General features: G+C 35.3%; 1 protein-coding gene across 2 annotated transcripts in view; it reads right to left on the bottom strand.

Moving 5' to 3' along the window:
* The window catches only part of CSMD1 (CUB and Sushi multiple domains 1), a 1,060,719-nt gene that overhangs the window by 131,800 nt on the left and 910,600 nt on the right, over nucleotides 1–18,319 (bottom strand). For both annotated transcript variants that reach the window (XM_065834358.2, XM_071807004.1), the window contains exons 37-38: nucleotides 14,218–14,322; nucleotides 2,861–2,979 (exon numbers count right to left, since the gene is read on the bottom strand). In XM_065834358.2, the coding sequence (XP_065690430.2) occupies nucleotides 2,861–2,979; nucleotides 14,218–14,322 (224 nt within the window). The remainder of the gene's footprint in view (nucleotides 1–2,860; nucleotides 2,980–14,217; nucleotides 14,323–18,319) is intronic.

The raw sequence follows: 18,319 nt of genomic DNA, 5'->3' as shown, positions 1-18,319 counted from the left end.
ATCATAGGTTGGAACTGAATTACAATATATAAAAAATTGCAGACAGTTTTCCTACAAATATTAAAAATAAGGATCTTTCTAAAAGAAGAAAAAAAAATATTTAAGCTAACAACTCTTAAAATACTATTATATTTTCTATTGTGTAATCAAGTTTATTACAGGCTGAATTCCAGACAGATTCTGCATTGAAACAGAATGTTCTGAGAGAAGGATCTGGAAGTTCCAGTGGACAAAAGGTTGACCATGAGTCAGCCATGTGGCCCTGTGGCCAAGAAGGCCAATAGTATCCTGGGCCGCATTAGGAAGACTGTGGCCATCAGGTCAAGGGAGGTTCTCCTCCCTCTACTCTGCCCTGGTGAGGCCACATCTGGAATACTGTGTCCAGTTCTGGGCTCCCCAGTTTAAGAAGGGTAAGGAATTACTGAAAATAGTCCAGCAGCGGGCTACAAAGGGGTCTGGAGCATCTTCCTTATGAGGAAAGGCTGAGAGAACTGTGTCTGTTCAACCTGGAGAATGCTGACAGGGGACTTTATTTATGCTTATAAATATCTGAAGGGTGTGTGTCAAGAGGATGGGACCAGGCTCCGTGGGAATGGGACCAGTGCCCAGCGATAGGATGAGGGGCAACTGGCACAGACTGAAGCATAGGAGGTTCCATCTGAATATGAGAACTCCACAACCTCTCTGGGCAGCCTATTCCAGTGCTCTGGCATCCTCAAAGACATAGGCTGCCCAGAGAGGTTGTGGAGTTCTCTGGAGACATTCAAAATCCTCCTGGATGCATTCCTGTGAGATCTGTTGTAGGTGAACCTGCCTTAGCAGATGGGTTGAACTAGATGATCTCCAGAGGTCCCTTCCAACCCCAACCCTTCTGTGATTCTGTGAGTCTAGGGCTAATAATAATGATAAATTTAGCTTATTGCATACAAAGAAAGGACTGTAAGAACATATAAGCTACATCTGTACTAGTGGAAGTGCTTGGACTTGTTTTCTAGCCTTGAGGTCAAAGTACATTCTTTTGTGTATGTGCCTCCTAAACTTTTTTCTTTGAAATTCACCTCCAAAACAAAAGTGTCACGATGCAAATTGACTATTGGGAATAATCTCTGGCATGTGATCATTACTGAACCGTGACACTTCACCTAGTCTAAAATCACACCATCATCCCATTCTAACTAATTAATAGCACTGAAGATCAGATTTCAGTTCTCATTCCTTTGCCTTGGTTATAGCAATATAGAAATATTTGAGCAATATAGAAATATCTGTAGAGTATGGCATTTCATCATACACTTTGTTTAATGCCACTTTGAAATAGACAAAGCTTAATGGTTCATTAGCAGTTTTTTAAAGGAAGTCAGCATTTATTTGGGAGTCAAGCTTCAATGGAAGTCAGACCTTTTGAAGGGAATGTATAGTAAAAATGCTACATCAGATCTTACATGTCTCTCATTTTCTTACTGACATTACTCCTGCCTACAAAGGATAGTATAAGGGAAAGGTGAAATAGGGAAAATAATTTTCTAAAAAAAGTCTGAATGTCAAGGTTTTTAAACCAATAGGTGTTTTCAAAATAATATTAAATTGTCCTTTTTTGGAGAGAGAAAAGCTTAAATAGCTTACATATGAACAATCAGTTGACTCATAAGCAATCCACAAACCATTAAATGAACACTGAGTGCTTGGGATGGGAAGAGTAAGCTTTATTGTACACGAGTCTTGAATAATTTCTAATTAGTAGGATACAGGTATGACAGAATCTGTTTTGCCATGGATATGGGATGCTTTTCATACAGGCTGTTTCCAGTCATGCTATAAATGTAAAAAGCATGGACTAAGTCAAATACTTGATCCTATATCTGTAATACATGACTGAAAATGTAAACAATATTGCTGATTACCTAGAGAGACTTTTCAAATGCAGGTGTTCCAACTGTAGTTTAGAGCTAAGATGTTCAGTGTGAATCCTGCCTGAATTTTAGGAGAATGGTAAGGAATACAGAGATCAAGGAATAAACTATGCATGTTGAGGGAGCACTAAATTGGCAAACATCAGATAGGGAGCCAGGACTTTATTCCTCTCTGGAACAGAAGTTGTGAGGCTTTGCATTCTCTGATACAATGGTATGCCTTTATGTTGTCTGGAGTGACCCAGAAGATTCTGAACTCAGACGTTTTCAATGTATCACACCAGTGGTGGAATATATGTAAATGAATCAGAGGAACTAATGAGGGACGAAAAAAGCTTTCAATGTTAGATTCACATAGTGCCGTGACATTTATAAACAACAGTTCAACAACATGTCTACCACGGGAAACTAAAACAGTGTGAGAACAGTGAACATCCTCAATCTGTGAACTAATTTGTAATGTTTCTTTTGTTGAATGATTTTTAAGAGTAGATTTAGTATGAATAAAATTAGCTTTAGAAACAAAATTCTACAATTTTTGAGCAGAATATGAAATCCCATTATGTACTTCTATCATTGCGGTTAAATTTTGACCTAGAGGAACCATTTCCAAAAATGGAAAAACACAATACAGTTTCAATAAGCATAGTTCTAAAATAATTTTATAGATAAAACATTTTAACCACATTATTTTCTTGTCTATTTTGACAATTTTTACTGCTCAATGATATGTTAATCTAAATCAAGATTTGCCAACCCAGATTTATTGAGTGCCAGACATGTTACATATTCATAGCTTTATAATGCAGGAGTATGCACATAGGTTCTACTTCAATCTCCTCTATGGACACGCTACAGACTCTTCATTAAAATAGCTTTTGGGTCCATCTGTTGCCATTTTGTTACAATTCTTACACAGTGTACAATTCAAAGAAAAAAGAAAGAAATACCTGTAATGTATATCCTGGCTCACACTGAAATGACAAAACATCATTCACCATGTATCTATCTCCTGATTTGATCCCATTGCTAGGAATTACTGGTTCTGGACAGGCAGCAAGGCCTACAGCTGAGGAAAGTAAACACAAAGATTGAAAAAACATAGACAAGTGGACAACAGCTCTTCATTGATATTATCTGCTCTAATGAATTCTTTCCACAGCATTGGTTTTTTTTAAGAGAACATTAATTAGAAAAAAAAATTTCAACATTAAACTAAAAGTTTGTTTAAACCACAAAAATTACAGAACTGACCTACAGAATACAGATGGCATGACTGAAACATAAAGATTATATACTGTGACTGTACCAATTACTATGTCATGTTGCTGTCACATACGATGCCATTTCACTGTCTTCAAACAGTTTGGCAATTATAATATATTAAACTCTTTTTTTTTTTTTTTCTTTTTTGTTCCTTATCCTTGTGAAGGAAATGGAGGGACACAGAGGGAATACACTTTATGCATATTCTCTCTTTTAAACAAAAGAGGAGCAGAACTACTGAGGTTGGCTGGCATAGCCTTTTGGAACAACTGCTAAAGGCCAAGGTTATTCCTTATGTTTGACAACTTAATTGACTGTAAAGTTCAGATATCTGAAAGGTAGTACTCTTAACCCAAAACTAAATCTTTGCATAGGTGGGACAAGATAGTCTGTTCTTAAGTATTTTTAAGCCAAGGGTTAGCAAACAGAAGACTCTCCATGATTAGTAATTTCTCAAAATTGTTCATCCAAATTTGGCAACCTGAAGTACTAGCTGCAGCTTTTTGCCAATAGCATATTACTGTTCTTTTTTTTTCTTTTTTTTTTTTTTATTATTGTGTGCTTATCTAAGGAGTTTGTTAGTCAGTACAACCAAAAATTTAATATGGTCTCTGCTATCTAAGCTAAAATACTCCGAATGAATGAGATTGCTGAAAAACTGTTGATTAGATTCAATAATTCTGTGCTTTTAAGATTTTCTTTGCAAACAGAAGGATCAGCAGAATTAGTTTATAGGTTTATGGTCTGATGATATAATCTCATTCCCATTATAAAATAAAGAAAATATTCTCAAAGAAAAAATAAATTTTAAATAAATAATCTTAATAATGAATTAATCTATTAACTAGAGAAAGTTACTGCTGAAAAATAAATACTGCTATGCTTCATTAAAATATGATGTATATGAGCTAGAACAGAATGGAAATTATTTTCACAATATGTGAGAACAGAACTTCAGAATTTATTCGCATAACATTTTGTAAAAATCAGACAAAAATAATACTTTACTGAATATGACACTGTGTGTCCTTCATTTCTCTTTTATGTAAAAATAACTGACTAAATGCTACAACTCTCACTGTCTTCTTATGAAATCTAACCCATTGGTGACAGTAAGTGCAACTTGACAAAATGTTGAGTACAGAAATGACATTTGGTTTTACTCCAATACATTCTGGATTCTGTTGTTCCAGATGATTCATCATGAAACAATATCTGATATTATTCACTGAGACCCTAGTCTTTCTATGAAATACAATTTTATTTTGGATAATGCTGTTTGCACATTTTGATACTGTGTGGGAATAGTGCAAGAATGGCAAGTACGAGAACTGTAAACACACTCAGGTGACTGCAACTGGGGTGTAGAAAAGCATATAAATCACAAGTAGAACCTCTGTGTTTAGATAACAGGCCTCTGAAAAGAGTCGTAAAGGCACCTTATCATATATCCTTTAGATTCCTGCAGGCAAAGACCAGAGCAGTGTCATAAACTGTGCCTCCATGAATCCCTATATAAAGACCAAAATGAGCAGCGTTGTTGATCTCCACCAAGGGCTGAATTCTGCAGAGCCTGCATTTCCACTTCTGTGACCTCAGCCTGGGAGCTAAAGTGTTGTTTCAAAGATACCCTGGTAGCAAGGTAACAAAAAAAAATTTGCTCTTTGTGTTGCATCTGTGGCTTCTGATTGTTCCAGTAACCACTCTGCATTGGCTCACAGATACAGACAGGATTTAAACTTTATGCCCTAAATCTTTATGTATCTATCTACTTTTCATCACTCAAATATAAATACCTTACAAATATTAAATACGAACATAAGAATTTTGTGTTTCCCACTTCACCCACTTGCAGTCATTTTTTTGCAGCTCAAGGTTTAGTTGAAGTAAATGTATTTTTCCCTAATGAAGCACATTGTCAATGGCAAGTCATTTCTTTGTCTTTCCTGGAAACATGGGAACATTTCCTTTCTTTTCCAGGAAACACATTACATAAACTTGTACCTTTCTTCTATGTCCTGTGTCCTTGATGCTTACTACATTTCACATTTTTTCAGGAATGAACAGTGATTGTGGCAAGCCTTTCTAATGCTGAGTGACAGTTATCAAGGTATGAAGTGTAGTCTTCATAACAACCAACGCAAAAATTATTAAACTAAATATTTTCTAGTTACTACATGAAGAATTATTTAATAGTTGCAAGCTACAGGATATCTCTGAAGTAGTCTCTTTCTGTAATGAAATGTATATTTTAGGAAAATATCTAAATGTACTTTAAAGATTTTTAGCCATTTCTACCACAGTATTTACAAATTCCGGTGTTCTACCAACTTTAAAATGATCTTATGATGTCTGCCGGAGGACTAGGCAGAGAAGAACCTAATGAAGTTCAACAAGGGCAAGTGTAGGGTCCTGCACCTGGAGAGGAATAACCCCAGGCTGGGGGTTGACCTGCTAGAAGGCAGCATTGCAGAGAATGACCTGGGAATCCTGGTGGGCAACAGGTTGACCATGAACCAGCAATGTTCCCTTGTGGCCAAGAAGGCCAATGGTATCCTGGGCTGCATTAGGAGGAGTGTGGCCAGCAGGTCGAGGGAAGTTATCCTCTCCCTCTAGTCTGCCCTGGTGAGGCCACATCTGGAGCACTGTGTCCAGTTCTGGGCTCCCCAGTTTAAGAAGGACAAGAAATGACTGGTGAGAGTCTAGAGGAGAGCTACAAATATGATTAAGGGATGGGAGCTTCTTTTTTTCCGAGGAAAGACTGAGAGAGTTTGGTCTGTTCAACCTGGAGAAGTCTGAGAGGGGACCTTTTCAATGTTTATAAATATCTGAAGGGTGGATGTCAAGAGGATGGGACCAAACTCTTTTCAGCGGTGCCCAACAGTAGGATGAGGGGAAACTGACAGAGACTGAAGCATAATTCTACCTGACTATGAAGAGAAATTTCTTTAGCTTGAGAGTGCCAGAGCACTGGAACAGGCTGCCCAGAGAGTTTGTGCAGTCTCCTCTGGAGACATTTAAAACCCACTTGGATTAATTTGTATGTGATTTGCTGTAGGTGAACCTGCTTTAGCAGGTGGGTTGGACTAGATGATCTCCAGACATCCCTAGATGCTTATACTTTGTATAACACTTTGTATATACTACTACTTTGGTCTGATGATATAACTTATAATATAGAATATTCGATACGAATGTCACAAAACACTATGCAAAACTCATTCATAATTGACTTTATTTGATAAACCTGACATGAAGTTGAAATCCCAAAAAAGCAAAGAGAAAGTTGGAAACAGAGTCAAATAGTATTGTGAATCCTTATCTTCATCATTCTAGCCATTTCATAACACTAGCCTGGTTAATTAGATAACTAGTTTAGTTAGATAACTAGTTTAGTTAGGACCGGACCAAAATTCTAAAAAATGCTTGAGAGAAAGCAAACAAATTCTTGTACTCAAGGACAAACCAAAGAAATTAAATACTTAGAGACTTAGAAACACATTAAGCTAGATTGTATGTGAAGAGTCAGTAATACAGGGAAAACATGTTAAATGTCAAGTCCAAGCAATCAAAAAAGGACAAGGATTGTTTACTGCAAGCTCTTCAGTGCTCAGTTTCTGCTATGCAATGCAAGAGAGAACACATCAGTGTCAAGAATTATAACCCTCTCCCTGACCTTCTTCCACTTACTGCCTGCTAAATACTTCCTTGGCTCCACTGTGGCACAGGACAAATAAGCCTCACTTCCATAATTATATACATGCCTACAATTACCTTAAATTCTGTCTAAACATCACTGCCATTGCTGGCAGAAAGAAAATGCTTGCTGGCATATCTGACAATGTGAATGCCCATTAGTGTTAATTTCAGAAATGTGCAAACTGAACAAAACAAGAATTTCTTGATGGCTTGACCAAAATTCATCAGGCTTTCTTTTTTTACTTCTTCCCACCCCATGTGGCTAACTGAAACATATCGTTCTTTATCATATTACGAACATCAAGCTGGAACAATTTTTTCTTTCTGTTTTGATGATGGTATATATCAAAATCCAAATCATCCCTTTCAAAACTGCATGCTTCAGACACCAACCTAGTAAATGTATTTATCTCAATGAAGTACTGCCAGAAGGGTCAGATTCATGTCAATAGCTAGTAAGTTGTACAGACATACTGATAGGATCAGGACCTGCTAAATTAAAAATGGCAATTTTATGATTCACACCTGCTTTAGTATAGGTAAAAAGAAAAGCCTGCTGCACCGAAGACCAACATTAAAGATCAAATTGCATGAAAGATCTTAATCTGGACCTGCAAGAACCAATATGATACTCAGAAGAATACCTTTTCTTTTCTGCTAGTCTGATTTTTATCTTTGACTTTATTAAAGATCTTTATGATAGAGAGGTACTACAAAAGATAGTCATTGTTCTCTAGTTCCCTTGCCAGTGGATCCTTTATTTCAGCTCCTGAAAATCTTTAGCACTTGACAGCATGCAATAGAGAAGCTTCAAAAAGGGATACAGTGATTAAAAGTAAGCTTATGTTTTCACATATTTTACATTATCTTGGTATAGCAGCAAAACAAATGCTTAAAAAAATAATTATGCTGAATTGTGCCACATAACCTAATTGAGGTAATAAGGGTAGATGACAGTATTAAAACATTGCTTGCATAAACCAGGATTTTTACTGTAATATTTTATATTATATTTAGATATTTATATTTATATTATATTAATACTGTAATATTTTAATTCTAATCAGTATATTTTGATATCTTCACAAATATATTCATAGACATTTGTGGCCTAAACCAACATGTCTATATTTACCATATATTCAGTTCTTACTAAAACAAACATGTCTTGAACTGGAAGTTCAAGAAGCATGCTGTATGAGCAAACACTCATTATTTCCAGACTATTTTTATTTGTTTGTGTATTAAAGAAAATATTGGAATTACTACTGAATTAACAAATGAGATTTTAAGACCAAGCTTGAAACATCAGTACCTGTAAATGCCATTAAATCAAACAGGCAATTTTCTAAACCTTACTGCTTAGATAGTTGTTTCCTTTGTTCATGAAGATTAAAAGGATTTCAATCAAATAGCAGAAATATTTCTTTTTCCTACTGTTGTACATATTAGAAATGCAAGAAAAGCACATTTTGATTGGATTTGCTGGTGTCTGTGAAAATAATTATGTTATTTATTCTACCACAGTTTAGGGGGAAAAAACATGCATATGAAGGATTAGTTTAAGTGATTAATTCCTCTCTTTCCTACAGTTATCTGTTGCATATTTTTACTGCTTTGTTTTTCATCATGGGTTACTGCAACCAATTTAACACCTACAACCCATCTGAAATAACCAGAAACAATGCCACACAGTGTCTCTCAACAATACTTACAATTATGACCAGAATGAAATTTTTCTAAGGCAATGACTACACTGACTTAAAAACAAAACAAAAGACACCACAAAGGAAACAAAGGAAAAACCCCTATCTAAGTAACCAATTTAACCATAGCATATAAATTGAGTATTACCACTCAACTTGGACAATCAACTCACACATGCATTCTTGATGCCTAACAGAAAAACCATCCTAAAGTAAATGATGAAATTATATTATTCACCAGAAGACCTGTGTGGTTTTAAAGGCTAAAAGGGAAACATGTGCACTGCCTAGGTTAGACATGAACTCAGGTTTGCAGAAGCAGAGTGCCCAGATCCTTCCCATGAAAATAAAGACATACATAGAAATAACCAACAAACAGAGAGGGCAAGAGAAAGGCACATAGCTAAAAAGAAGAAAAAGTTTCAAGAAATAAAATAATAATTATTCAATTATTTAAATTATGTTGAAATATTTAAGAATAAAAAAAGATGGCATCAGTGGCTGAAGCTTTCATAAAGTATTTATGAAGTTCTGTAAAGTTACTTTAAACCATCAATATACAGTGTGGAATATAAGATAAGCAATCAAATGACAGCAAACTAAATATATTTTACTGAAATAAAGCTTTCCCTAAGACACTGATCAAAAACCAGGTATGCTTCTAACATTTACATTTATAATGTCTAAACTCTTATCCATTTATTCTAGAATACTAAAGTGATGTACAATGTCTGTTCTAAATAAATAACTTTTATTCTGGATAAATAATTTAGTAGTGATTTAGGTACACTATTCTCTGTTGCTCCTTGGAATTTCTTGTATGACGAAGGTATTGTTCCTAAGTGAGCCTCATTTCCTAATGTCTTTATGAGGATTTCTTTGATATAATGGCATCAGGGGTCTACAGGATTCAGGATGGCTAGTTTAGAGCAGTTTTATCTAGTACTCTCATGTGAAATGTATACAAAATATAAGGCTGGATGAAACATTATTAGGTCCACTTTTTCTCTTCTACCTGTGCTGTAGCCTGATGATGCAAGATCCGAAGTTATTTGGACTTGAAGTAATCACCAGCTTCTTAATGTAACTTGGCATTTTTCTGGGAATACAGTCTTCACTGCAATGCCTAAATGTCTTCTAGTGAGAAAAATGTTCTCTAGTGAGAGAACAAATTATACCAAAGCATAAGGCAAACACTTCACTGTTCCAGAATTAACACTCTTCCCTACTGGGCAATTCCATAAGAAGGGTTTGGGTGGTTTTAGTTCTAATAATTTTTTATTCTTGTTAATCAAGGAACAATTAATACACAGCAACTTTTATGGCAATTTCTGTTCATGCAATATTTTCTTATCAGAAGATTTAAAACAAAGCTCATTTACTTAAATAATTTTCTTCAAAATGTTTTAGGAACAAGCTCTAAGCCTGGTTCCCACGGAAAGAAAGAGAGAAAGAGAGAAAGAAAGAGAGAAAGAAAGAGAGAAAGAAAGAGAGAAAGAGAGAGAGAAAAAGAGAGAGAAAGAGAGAGAGAGAGAAAGAGAGAGAAAGAAAGAGAGAGAGAAGGAGAGAGAGAAAGAGAGAAAGAGAGAGAGGAAGGAAGGGAGGAAGGGAGGAAGGGAGGGAGGGAGGGAGGGAGGGAGGAAGGAAGGAAGGAAGGAAGGAAGGAAGGAAGGAAGGAAGGAAGGAAGGGAAAGAAACCCCCTCTCCCCAAAAAAACAACAAATACAAGAGAACCCAAACAAAGAAAACCCACAAAAAAACCCTAAGATGCAATATAATTTTAAATGTAGAAAGAGGATTTGCAATTTTTGTGCCTTACGAAAAGCATTACAGCTTTCTGAATTTCAAAGGCAGAAAGCTTTTTCTCTTTCCAACATACTGATATCTAAAACCATATTAAAGGATCCAGTGTCCTCTGATGCATACATATAATTTCAATCAATGCTAACTGGAAACTGTATACATACAGCAGGACCAAAGAACTCTAAGACTGTGCACCGTGAGGAATGTAGGTAGATATGAAGTTCGGTATTTTGGTTTATTATTCCAGAGAATAAAATCAAGTCATGTTCTCTGTGGATTTCCCTGAAATGCAATGAACAATCAGATCAACTATGAATATTTATTGTTAATTTTCACTGACAGCAATTGATTGCTCAAGAAAACAACGTAATAAACAAAGCCACTCCCCTTCCATGAAAGAGCAGGAACTATATAAATTGGATTTGAATTCATAAAAGTGTTACTCAAATATTAAAATAGCTATAAATTAAATACTTCCATTAAAATTATTATTAAATTTTAATCAGACTCATAGAAGACTCAACAAGTTTCTATAGCAAAAAATTGAAAGGAGAATAAAATGACCTAGATGAAAATAAAATAAAAAGTCTGCCCACCAATTTTAGTTCTCTGAGGACTGACTCAATTTTTTTCAAGTCTTTTTTTTTTTTCTGTGAACTTACTATCTATCCATAAGTAAAACTCAATTAAATAATTAATCCTCTGCATCTACTCTGCTGAAGTGCTATTCTGGAGATTTTTAAAATACATAAGACAATATTAATCCTGGTTTGTTTGCATGATTATATTACTGTCATTAATTATGATTTATTTTATTTTGCAAAAGGGAACAGTTTTTCAGCTCATATAAACAGGCATAAGTCTTTTTTTTTTTTTTCTTAAATAAAACTATACTGATATTAGCTCGCTCTTATCAAAAATATTTCCCAAAAATTTTTTGCTCTCTCTTCCTCTCTCTAATCTAGTGTGTCCCCTCAGCTTGCTTTCTGATCAGGAAATGAAAGATATGTCACACAAATCTTCCTGGAAATCTGTAATTCATCTTTGAAATACTATTTTTCTCAATACATCACTGAATCTCCTTTTATTATGACTACATAAAACAAAAGAGCAGAGCTACAATAAAGAGCAGGATTGATGAATGTGGAAGGAGGTCTTTCTTACAGCAGGGTCCAGAATCTATTGCTTTTACTGCGCCCTCAATGAAGACAAACTGAAAGAAGACAACAGAATGAATCGCTCCGAAGTAGCTACTGACAACTTCTTACAAAAAGTTAGAGAGAAAGTGGTTGTTACCTGCCATGACTTTAACCTACGTTGCTGCTACTTAGAGGAATATCCTTATTATGGAAGTATACAGAGAATTTCAGCAAAGAAGACAAACTCCTAAGCTCTCTTCTATTCTTTAAACTTTTAGAACAAGTATTTGAACAAGAACTGAAAACCATGTATCCACTTAAGTATAATGACCAACTGCCTACATACTACATCCAAGTCCAGCTCTGTCTTCTAAATGAATACATTAAACATAGGTCTCTGTCCTCACAGCAGTGGTGTATTCTTTATACATCTGATTTTAGTGCTATACTATTTTCTACAAAATGTTTAAATATAAGCTGAACTGGAATGATTAACCATTTTTCCTGCTAATTAGAATGCTGATACAAATCCTACTATAGCTGCTTAGTAGAGAGACTTAAAAGTAGATATTGTGGTAAAATAGCCTTTAAAGTAGATATTGATTACTGCCACAATGACTATTCACACCATTAAATTTCTGCAAGATGAAATAATCGAACTAAGGCCTCTTATACTATAGCTGAATGTTACAGTTGCAAAGTGTTTTATTTAGAAAAACTATGAATCTTGTCCTCCTTTTCCTTTCCTTTTATCAGAAGTACTTGATATTCTAAACATAGCATTTAATGTTGAATGGTTTTTTCCAGACACTAAACATTTTTTTTGTGTTTGCTTAATTAAGAAAACCTCTCAACAAAAGAATATTTTTATTTCAAATTTCAGATTGACTTCTGATCCAAAGCTATTTATTCTTCCAATGCTACTTCAAACAGTAGGTGACTGAATGATCACAAGCTTCAGAATTCATAATGAAGCACTAGCAATATGTTCATCTTGTTACCCATTAAAGTATTTCCTTCTCTGCTTCTTTCTTGATCTAAAAAAGGTGATTGTTGAGTATAAAACAGTGAACTCTTGCTGTGAGTATATGTTCAGTTTCTGTATTCAGAGACACACACAGATGTACTGTCCTGCCAGCCTTGCAGGAACCATATAGGCACAGAGGGAAGGAAATTATTCTTCCCTGCCAGACTATCACCCGAATAGTTAACTAAGCTCTGAATGCTGAATGTTGTTACCTTGACCTGTACTGAGTTGTACTTCTGAAAAACCCTGGCATTGAAATATTTGAACCACTGGAGTCAATATATGCTTTAAGAGAGCACAGTTGTGGGACTGTCAACTAGGAGACAAACAAAAGTATAAATCCAAGAGACCTTGCATGATCCCAAACACTTTTTACTTGTTACACAGAACACATTTCTTTCAGAACTCACAAGCATAATAAAACTGATACAGTAAAAGATAAAAATTGAACTTCAAAATTTTGTATAGTAACATCCTACAACAAATTGTACTTCTTTACACTTCGTATGAAATTATACTAACACTGCAGGTTAAGGGGAAAGGCTTGAGGAGAAAAACAGACTGACCAACCGGGGAGAAGGGTTCCCTAGTCATCCTACATCACCATTAGAATGCATATATTCAAAGAAACTACAACATGCTTATATATCAATGCTTGAAATAAACAGAAAACTAAATGACAACATAAGACCATCTTGTGGATTATGTTTATTTTAAAATATTTGTTATGATCTGAAAATCAGAGCTTTCAAAACTCTGTACATATATATAATACAATTTTTAATCTCAATCTTAAATAGATCTTATTAAGATCATTCATGTGTTTATTTATTTACATGGAGTCCTTAAAAACCTAATAACAATATTATCATTTTTAGACATTAATATTGGAATGCATGTAATACAAACTGAACTTGATTTTCAAGAAAATTCTTGAGCGACATTTATGAGAAAATAGAGCATGTTCACATTTAAAAATTAAAGACAATTTATTTTGTGACCTTCATCAAAATATTCATTAACTCATCATCACATTATTTTTTTAAAGACTGGAATATTCTTAGCCATAACTATTTCCAGTTAGAAGTAATACTATGCAAGCACATGTGCTGAATTTCCTATATTCTGTAGTATTTAAAGTTTTTGAGACAGTTAATAACACAAACACACATGTTTGAATTAAGTATGATTATACGAGGTAATCTATTGATGTTCATAACATGAAACATTCGTATTTTTGAACTAAGCTGCTCACAAAACATACAAAAAGTTGATACATAGCAAAATTTGCCATTAGCTTTCTTAGGTTATTCTGCTAATACCACCAGTGATTTACCAAGATAATGGTAGTGTTTTCTTGTAGTTCTGGAATTATAATTTTTGTTGTTGTTGTTGATTGGTTGTTGGTGTTTGGTTTTGTTTTTATTTTTTTCAAATTACAGCAATTTCTTGAGGGAAAATAATTTGAAGGAAAGGAAAGAACAACTAGAAATAAATATATACATTTATAAACAGGGGGAAAAAAGTGGAGTTTTATTCTGGTTTTATCTATTTCCAAGCAGTGAAGCTAACTCTTACTTTTTTGTTACCTGAATTTTAGAACTGAGCTTTCCCTTTCCGTATGTTTGCATTTTCCTGAGAATGTTTCAAAAAGCAAGCAGACTTACTTTTGTATTCCAGGTGAAAACCAGCTGCTGCCACACTAATGTCAGAGTGAAAATGCAGGTAAAGTTGATTGGAGGTGCTATTCAACAATGCTGGCACAGTTGTACCTGGAAAAATAAAAATTATGGAATAAACTGTAGCATGCTGATATATTAGGATTTATATTGAAAAGACATAACCAAGACTGAATCAGACAGGTTCATTTTCTTCTCATAATGTGCACGGAAATCTCAAACATTCTGCTATGATTTGCCTTGTTTTCTCCTGAAGCTGCAAGAAAAATTTCATTAGAAGTCATGATACCAAGAGGCTATGTAAGTACAATCAAATAAGATCCCATCATGTTCAGATTAAACTTTATTGACTTGGATAGAAAAAAAGAGGTGCAAATAAAAAAAAAAATAAATATGTATAAGGATTTGATTACGAGATCAAGCTCAACTGTCGGTTGATCTTTTCCTACTTGTACAAAAAACTTGCAGAACAGAAAATAACAGTCCAGATTTTTTCTCTGTGTCCACTCCACACCTTCTCCCCACAATGTTTCAACCACTTATCCTAGTTCTGAGTGTATGACAGGGAATGAAGAAGCAGATGCAATACATAAACCCCTCCCCCCCCCAAAAAAAAAAAAACAAACCACAAAAAAAAGGCTTTATCTAATTCAAATAACTATAACAAAACTGTGTGCCACTGACTTCAGTGTGTGCAATAACACAAGCTTATCGCTAACCCTGGACACATTATTTACCACTAGTATTGCTAAGTCTGACACATTTTCTTTGTTACCACATAACTACTATGGAACTCACATTCTATGGTGTAAAGCTGGAACATGTACTGAGGCTAAAATTTACATCATTTTTTTTATTATCCTCCAAGACAGTATCAAGTAGATAACGAACTTCAACGGTGGTTGCATAAGAGAATCCTTTATTTCCTGTGTGGCATTTACTGTTTCTGTTGTAACTATGAACAACCTAGGTATAAGCTTGAAACTTGGACTTAAAAAGAAAAGTAGGTTTACAGTATACATGAGGAAATGGTAAATACTTTTTAAATTTAAAAGTGTGTTAAGCAAAATCTAGATATAAATTGTGAGGAGTTAAAACTTGGCCTTTAAGGAAGGTTTTACTGTCTGAACATGAAAGCTCCAGTATGGAAATTCACAGACAGTACAGGGCATTCACATCACACAATACTTACCGTGGAATACAGAAAGCAGTGAAACATCTTCCTGGACAGAGGATTTTTCACAGTATCCATACGGAATTTGAAATACATTTAAGGATGTTTAAGGTGTCTGTTCTGTAAGAATGAGGATGTTGACTCAGAATGATTATAGTCTCCATTGAAAAAAATTGCTCTTCTGGCAGTTCCCTTCCGTTGTAGGATCTGCTAACATTTAACACTAACATTTTACTTCCTTAGAGAGTGATATTCTAGAAGATGAGAAATTATATCCTATTGTACTGTGAGAAATAAATGAAGCTAGAGTTTTTAATTCTCATAATTGCCACATTCAATAGCATAGTTCAGGCTGGCAGCCTGTCACAAGTGAGGTCTTCCAGGGATCAATACTGGTTCCTACACTGTTTCGACATCTTCATTATTGATCTGGATGATGGGATTGAAAGCACTTTCACCAAACTTGCCCATAACACTAAATTAAGTGGTGAGGTTGACGTGTCAGCCATCTCACAGAGAGAGCAGGGCAGGCTGAAAGAGTGGACAAGGAAGAACAAACAGCATGAAGTTTAACACAGACAAGTGCAAAGTCCTGCACTTGGGTCAGAATAGCCAAAAAGAGCAGTACAGTCTAGGATCTGTGTGGCTGCAGAGCAGCCTTGCTGAAAGGGACTTGAGGCTCAGGTTGGACAAAAAGCTGGACATGAGTCAAAAGGGAACCACTGCAGCAATGAGGGTAAATATGTTCCTGGAATGAACCCAGGGGCATTACTAGCAGAGACACAGACATGATAATCCCACTCTACTCAGTGCTTGTCAGGCCACCACTGGAGTACTGTATCCAGTCCTGGTCCCCACAGTTCAAGAAAGACATGGACACATGGGAAAGGGTCTGAAGGAGGGCCATGAAGATGATCAAAGGGCTGGAGAATCTGCCGTACTAGGAGAGGCTGAAGGAGTTAGGTGTCTTCTCCCTAGAGAAGACTTAGAGGGGAACCTATCACAGTATTGCAGCACTTAAAGTGCTGCTACAAAGAGGGTGGAGACTCTCTCTTCACAGGGCCCCACATGGAGAAGACAAATAGCAACAGAATCAAGTTGAACTGGGACAGGTTTCATCTTGACCTTAGAAATAAATTTTTTAGAGTGAGAACAATCAGTCACTGGAACAACCTCCCCAGGGAAATGGTACAGTCCCTGTCACTGGAGGTTTTCAAGATGTGATTGGACAAAGTCCTGGATGACCTCATCTAGGCTCCCTTTCCCACAGAAGTTTGCATTAGATGATCTTTTGAGGACCTTTCTAATCTGAGCTGTTCTATATTTCTATGATCTAACTGAAATTTCATTGATCACCTGCCAACATCTGCTTCTTCTGGGATTTGGTACATGAAGTGTGGAAGATACGTTTTAGTGTGGCAACCAGATGTAGTGCTGTTTTGGACTTTATCATCAACAGAGAGAAACAGTACTTAAAGGGCAGGAGTAGATTTCACAAGTAATAGCTTAGGTATAGATATTTACACGGTAGATATCTAACACTCTTATAGATGGATACCATGTTAGGATACTGGACTCTAAATTCTTAATCAGGAAAATAGGGAACTCTCCTAGGAGGCAATAAGTGTGTTTGCCTCCCTAAAAGGTTTACAAGGGAATGAGGACAAGTTTTCTACTTAAATTAATGTCTAATTATGATATTGTTATGGAAAATTACACCCACTATCCCTTTCAAGCATCAGCAATGACAAGCAAGAGAAATATATCTCATTCTAGAGGTAAACACTACACTGCATGTATGAAAGGCTGCCTGGCATCTCAGACATTTCTAGACCAAGAACAGAGATAGTGATTTTAGGCATTTCTTCGGTTAGCATAAACATGGAGCATGAACCACATTCTTACCTATTTTCTTTCTAAATGTAACTGTCATGCTAAGAGTAGATTCTCCAGATGTCAGCCTCAATGACTGCTGTGTATGTATACTCTCTCTGTATATGTCTATACATGGATATATGCTTACATATGTACATACACATATTGAAAAGAATGTCAGGTATTATTTACATTTCCAAGTTTAGATGGAAATGTAGTTATATTTAGTCTTACTTTTTTCCAGTTTGAAAATACTATAGCCAAGTGAAGTGGTAGTCCCAAACTAGCAATTCCAAGATACTGTTGCTTTTTTTGCCTTGTTTCCACTTTTTTGTTCATTTCTGTGTATTAAGAAAAATGACTCTCACTTATGTTCAGACAATACTCTCAGGAAAAAGCAACATGTTTGTCAATAATATCCTCTCACTCAGCTACTATGCCTATAACCTTCACTAAAGAGTGCAGGACAGGCTCCATTTTGGCTTATTGATGAAAGACTTTCTGCCCTTTTATCCAAGGAATTTCCACTCTGTCATAATTCCATTCTATGACACTATTGGCCCACCAACATATTTACAAATACTTGTGAGATTCCTGACAGTTATCCAAGTTTTATAAGTCTTCTTGCATTTTTGTCTTAATGGACATGCTTCATGTAGGAACTGCTATTACTGAGCTGTAAGAACAGGGTATCTCCAAATTCAGTTGACAGTGATGTAGCCTTATAATTAATGCAGGCTTTAGAAGATAATAATATTACTGGCAGGAATACACCCATATTGGATTGAGAAGGTGGAAAATATGAGACTTTAACTCTTAAGGGCAAGCATGAAAGATCAGACACTTGGTAGACTTAACGTATATAACCTGATAATCACTTAATGAAAATCTTTTTTTTTTTTTTTTTTAGCAACATGATTTTAAATAAATCTACCTCCATTTAGAAAGCAGGATGGGTATTGAAAAACAGGTAACTTCTTACTCTTCTGAATGAAAAATAAAATGCAGTTCCTTTGCAGGAGAAAAATCAATCCCACTTAT

Source organism: Patagioenas fasciata, chromosome 3 (assembly GCF_037038585.1).
Source record: "Patagioenas fasciata isolate bPatFas1 chromosome 3, bPatFas1.hap1, whole genome shotgun sequence".
Lineage (NCBI taxonomy): Eukaryota > Metazoa > Chordata > Aves > Columbiformes > Columbidae > Patagioenas > Patagioenas fasciata.
The sequence above is the reverse complement of the archived record's forward strand: the minus strand, read 5'-3'. Positions and strand labels throughout refer to the sequence as shown.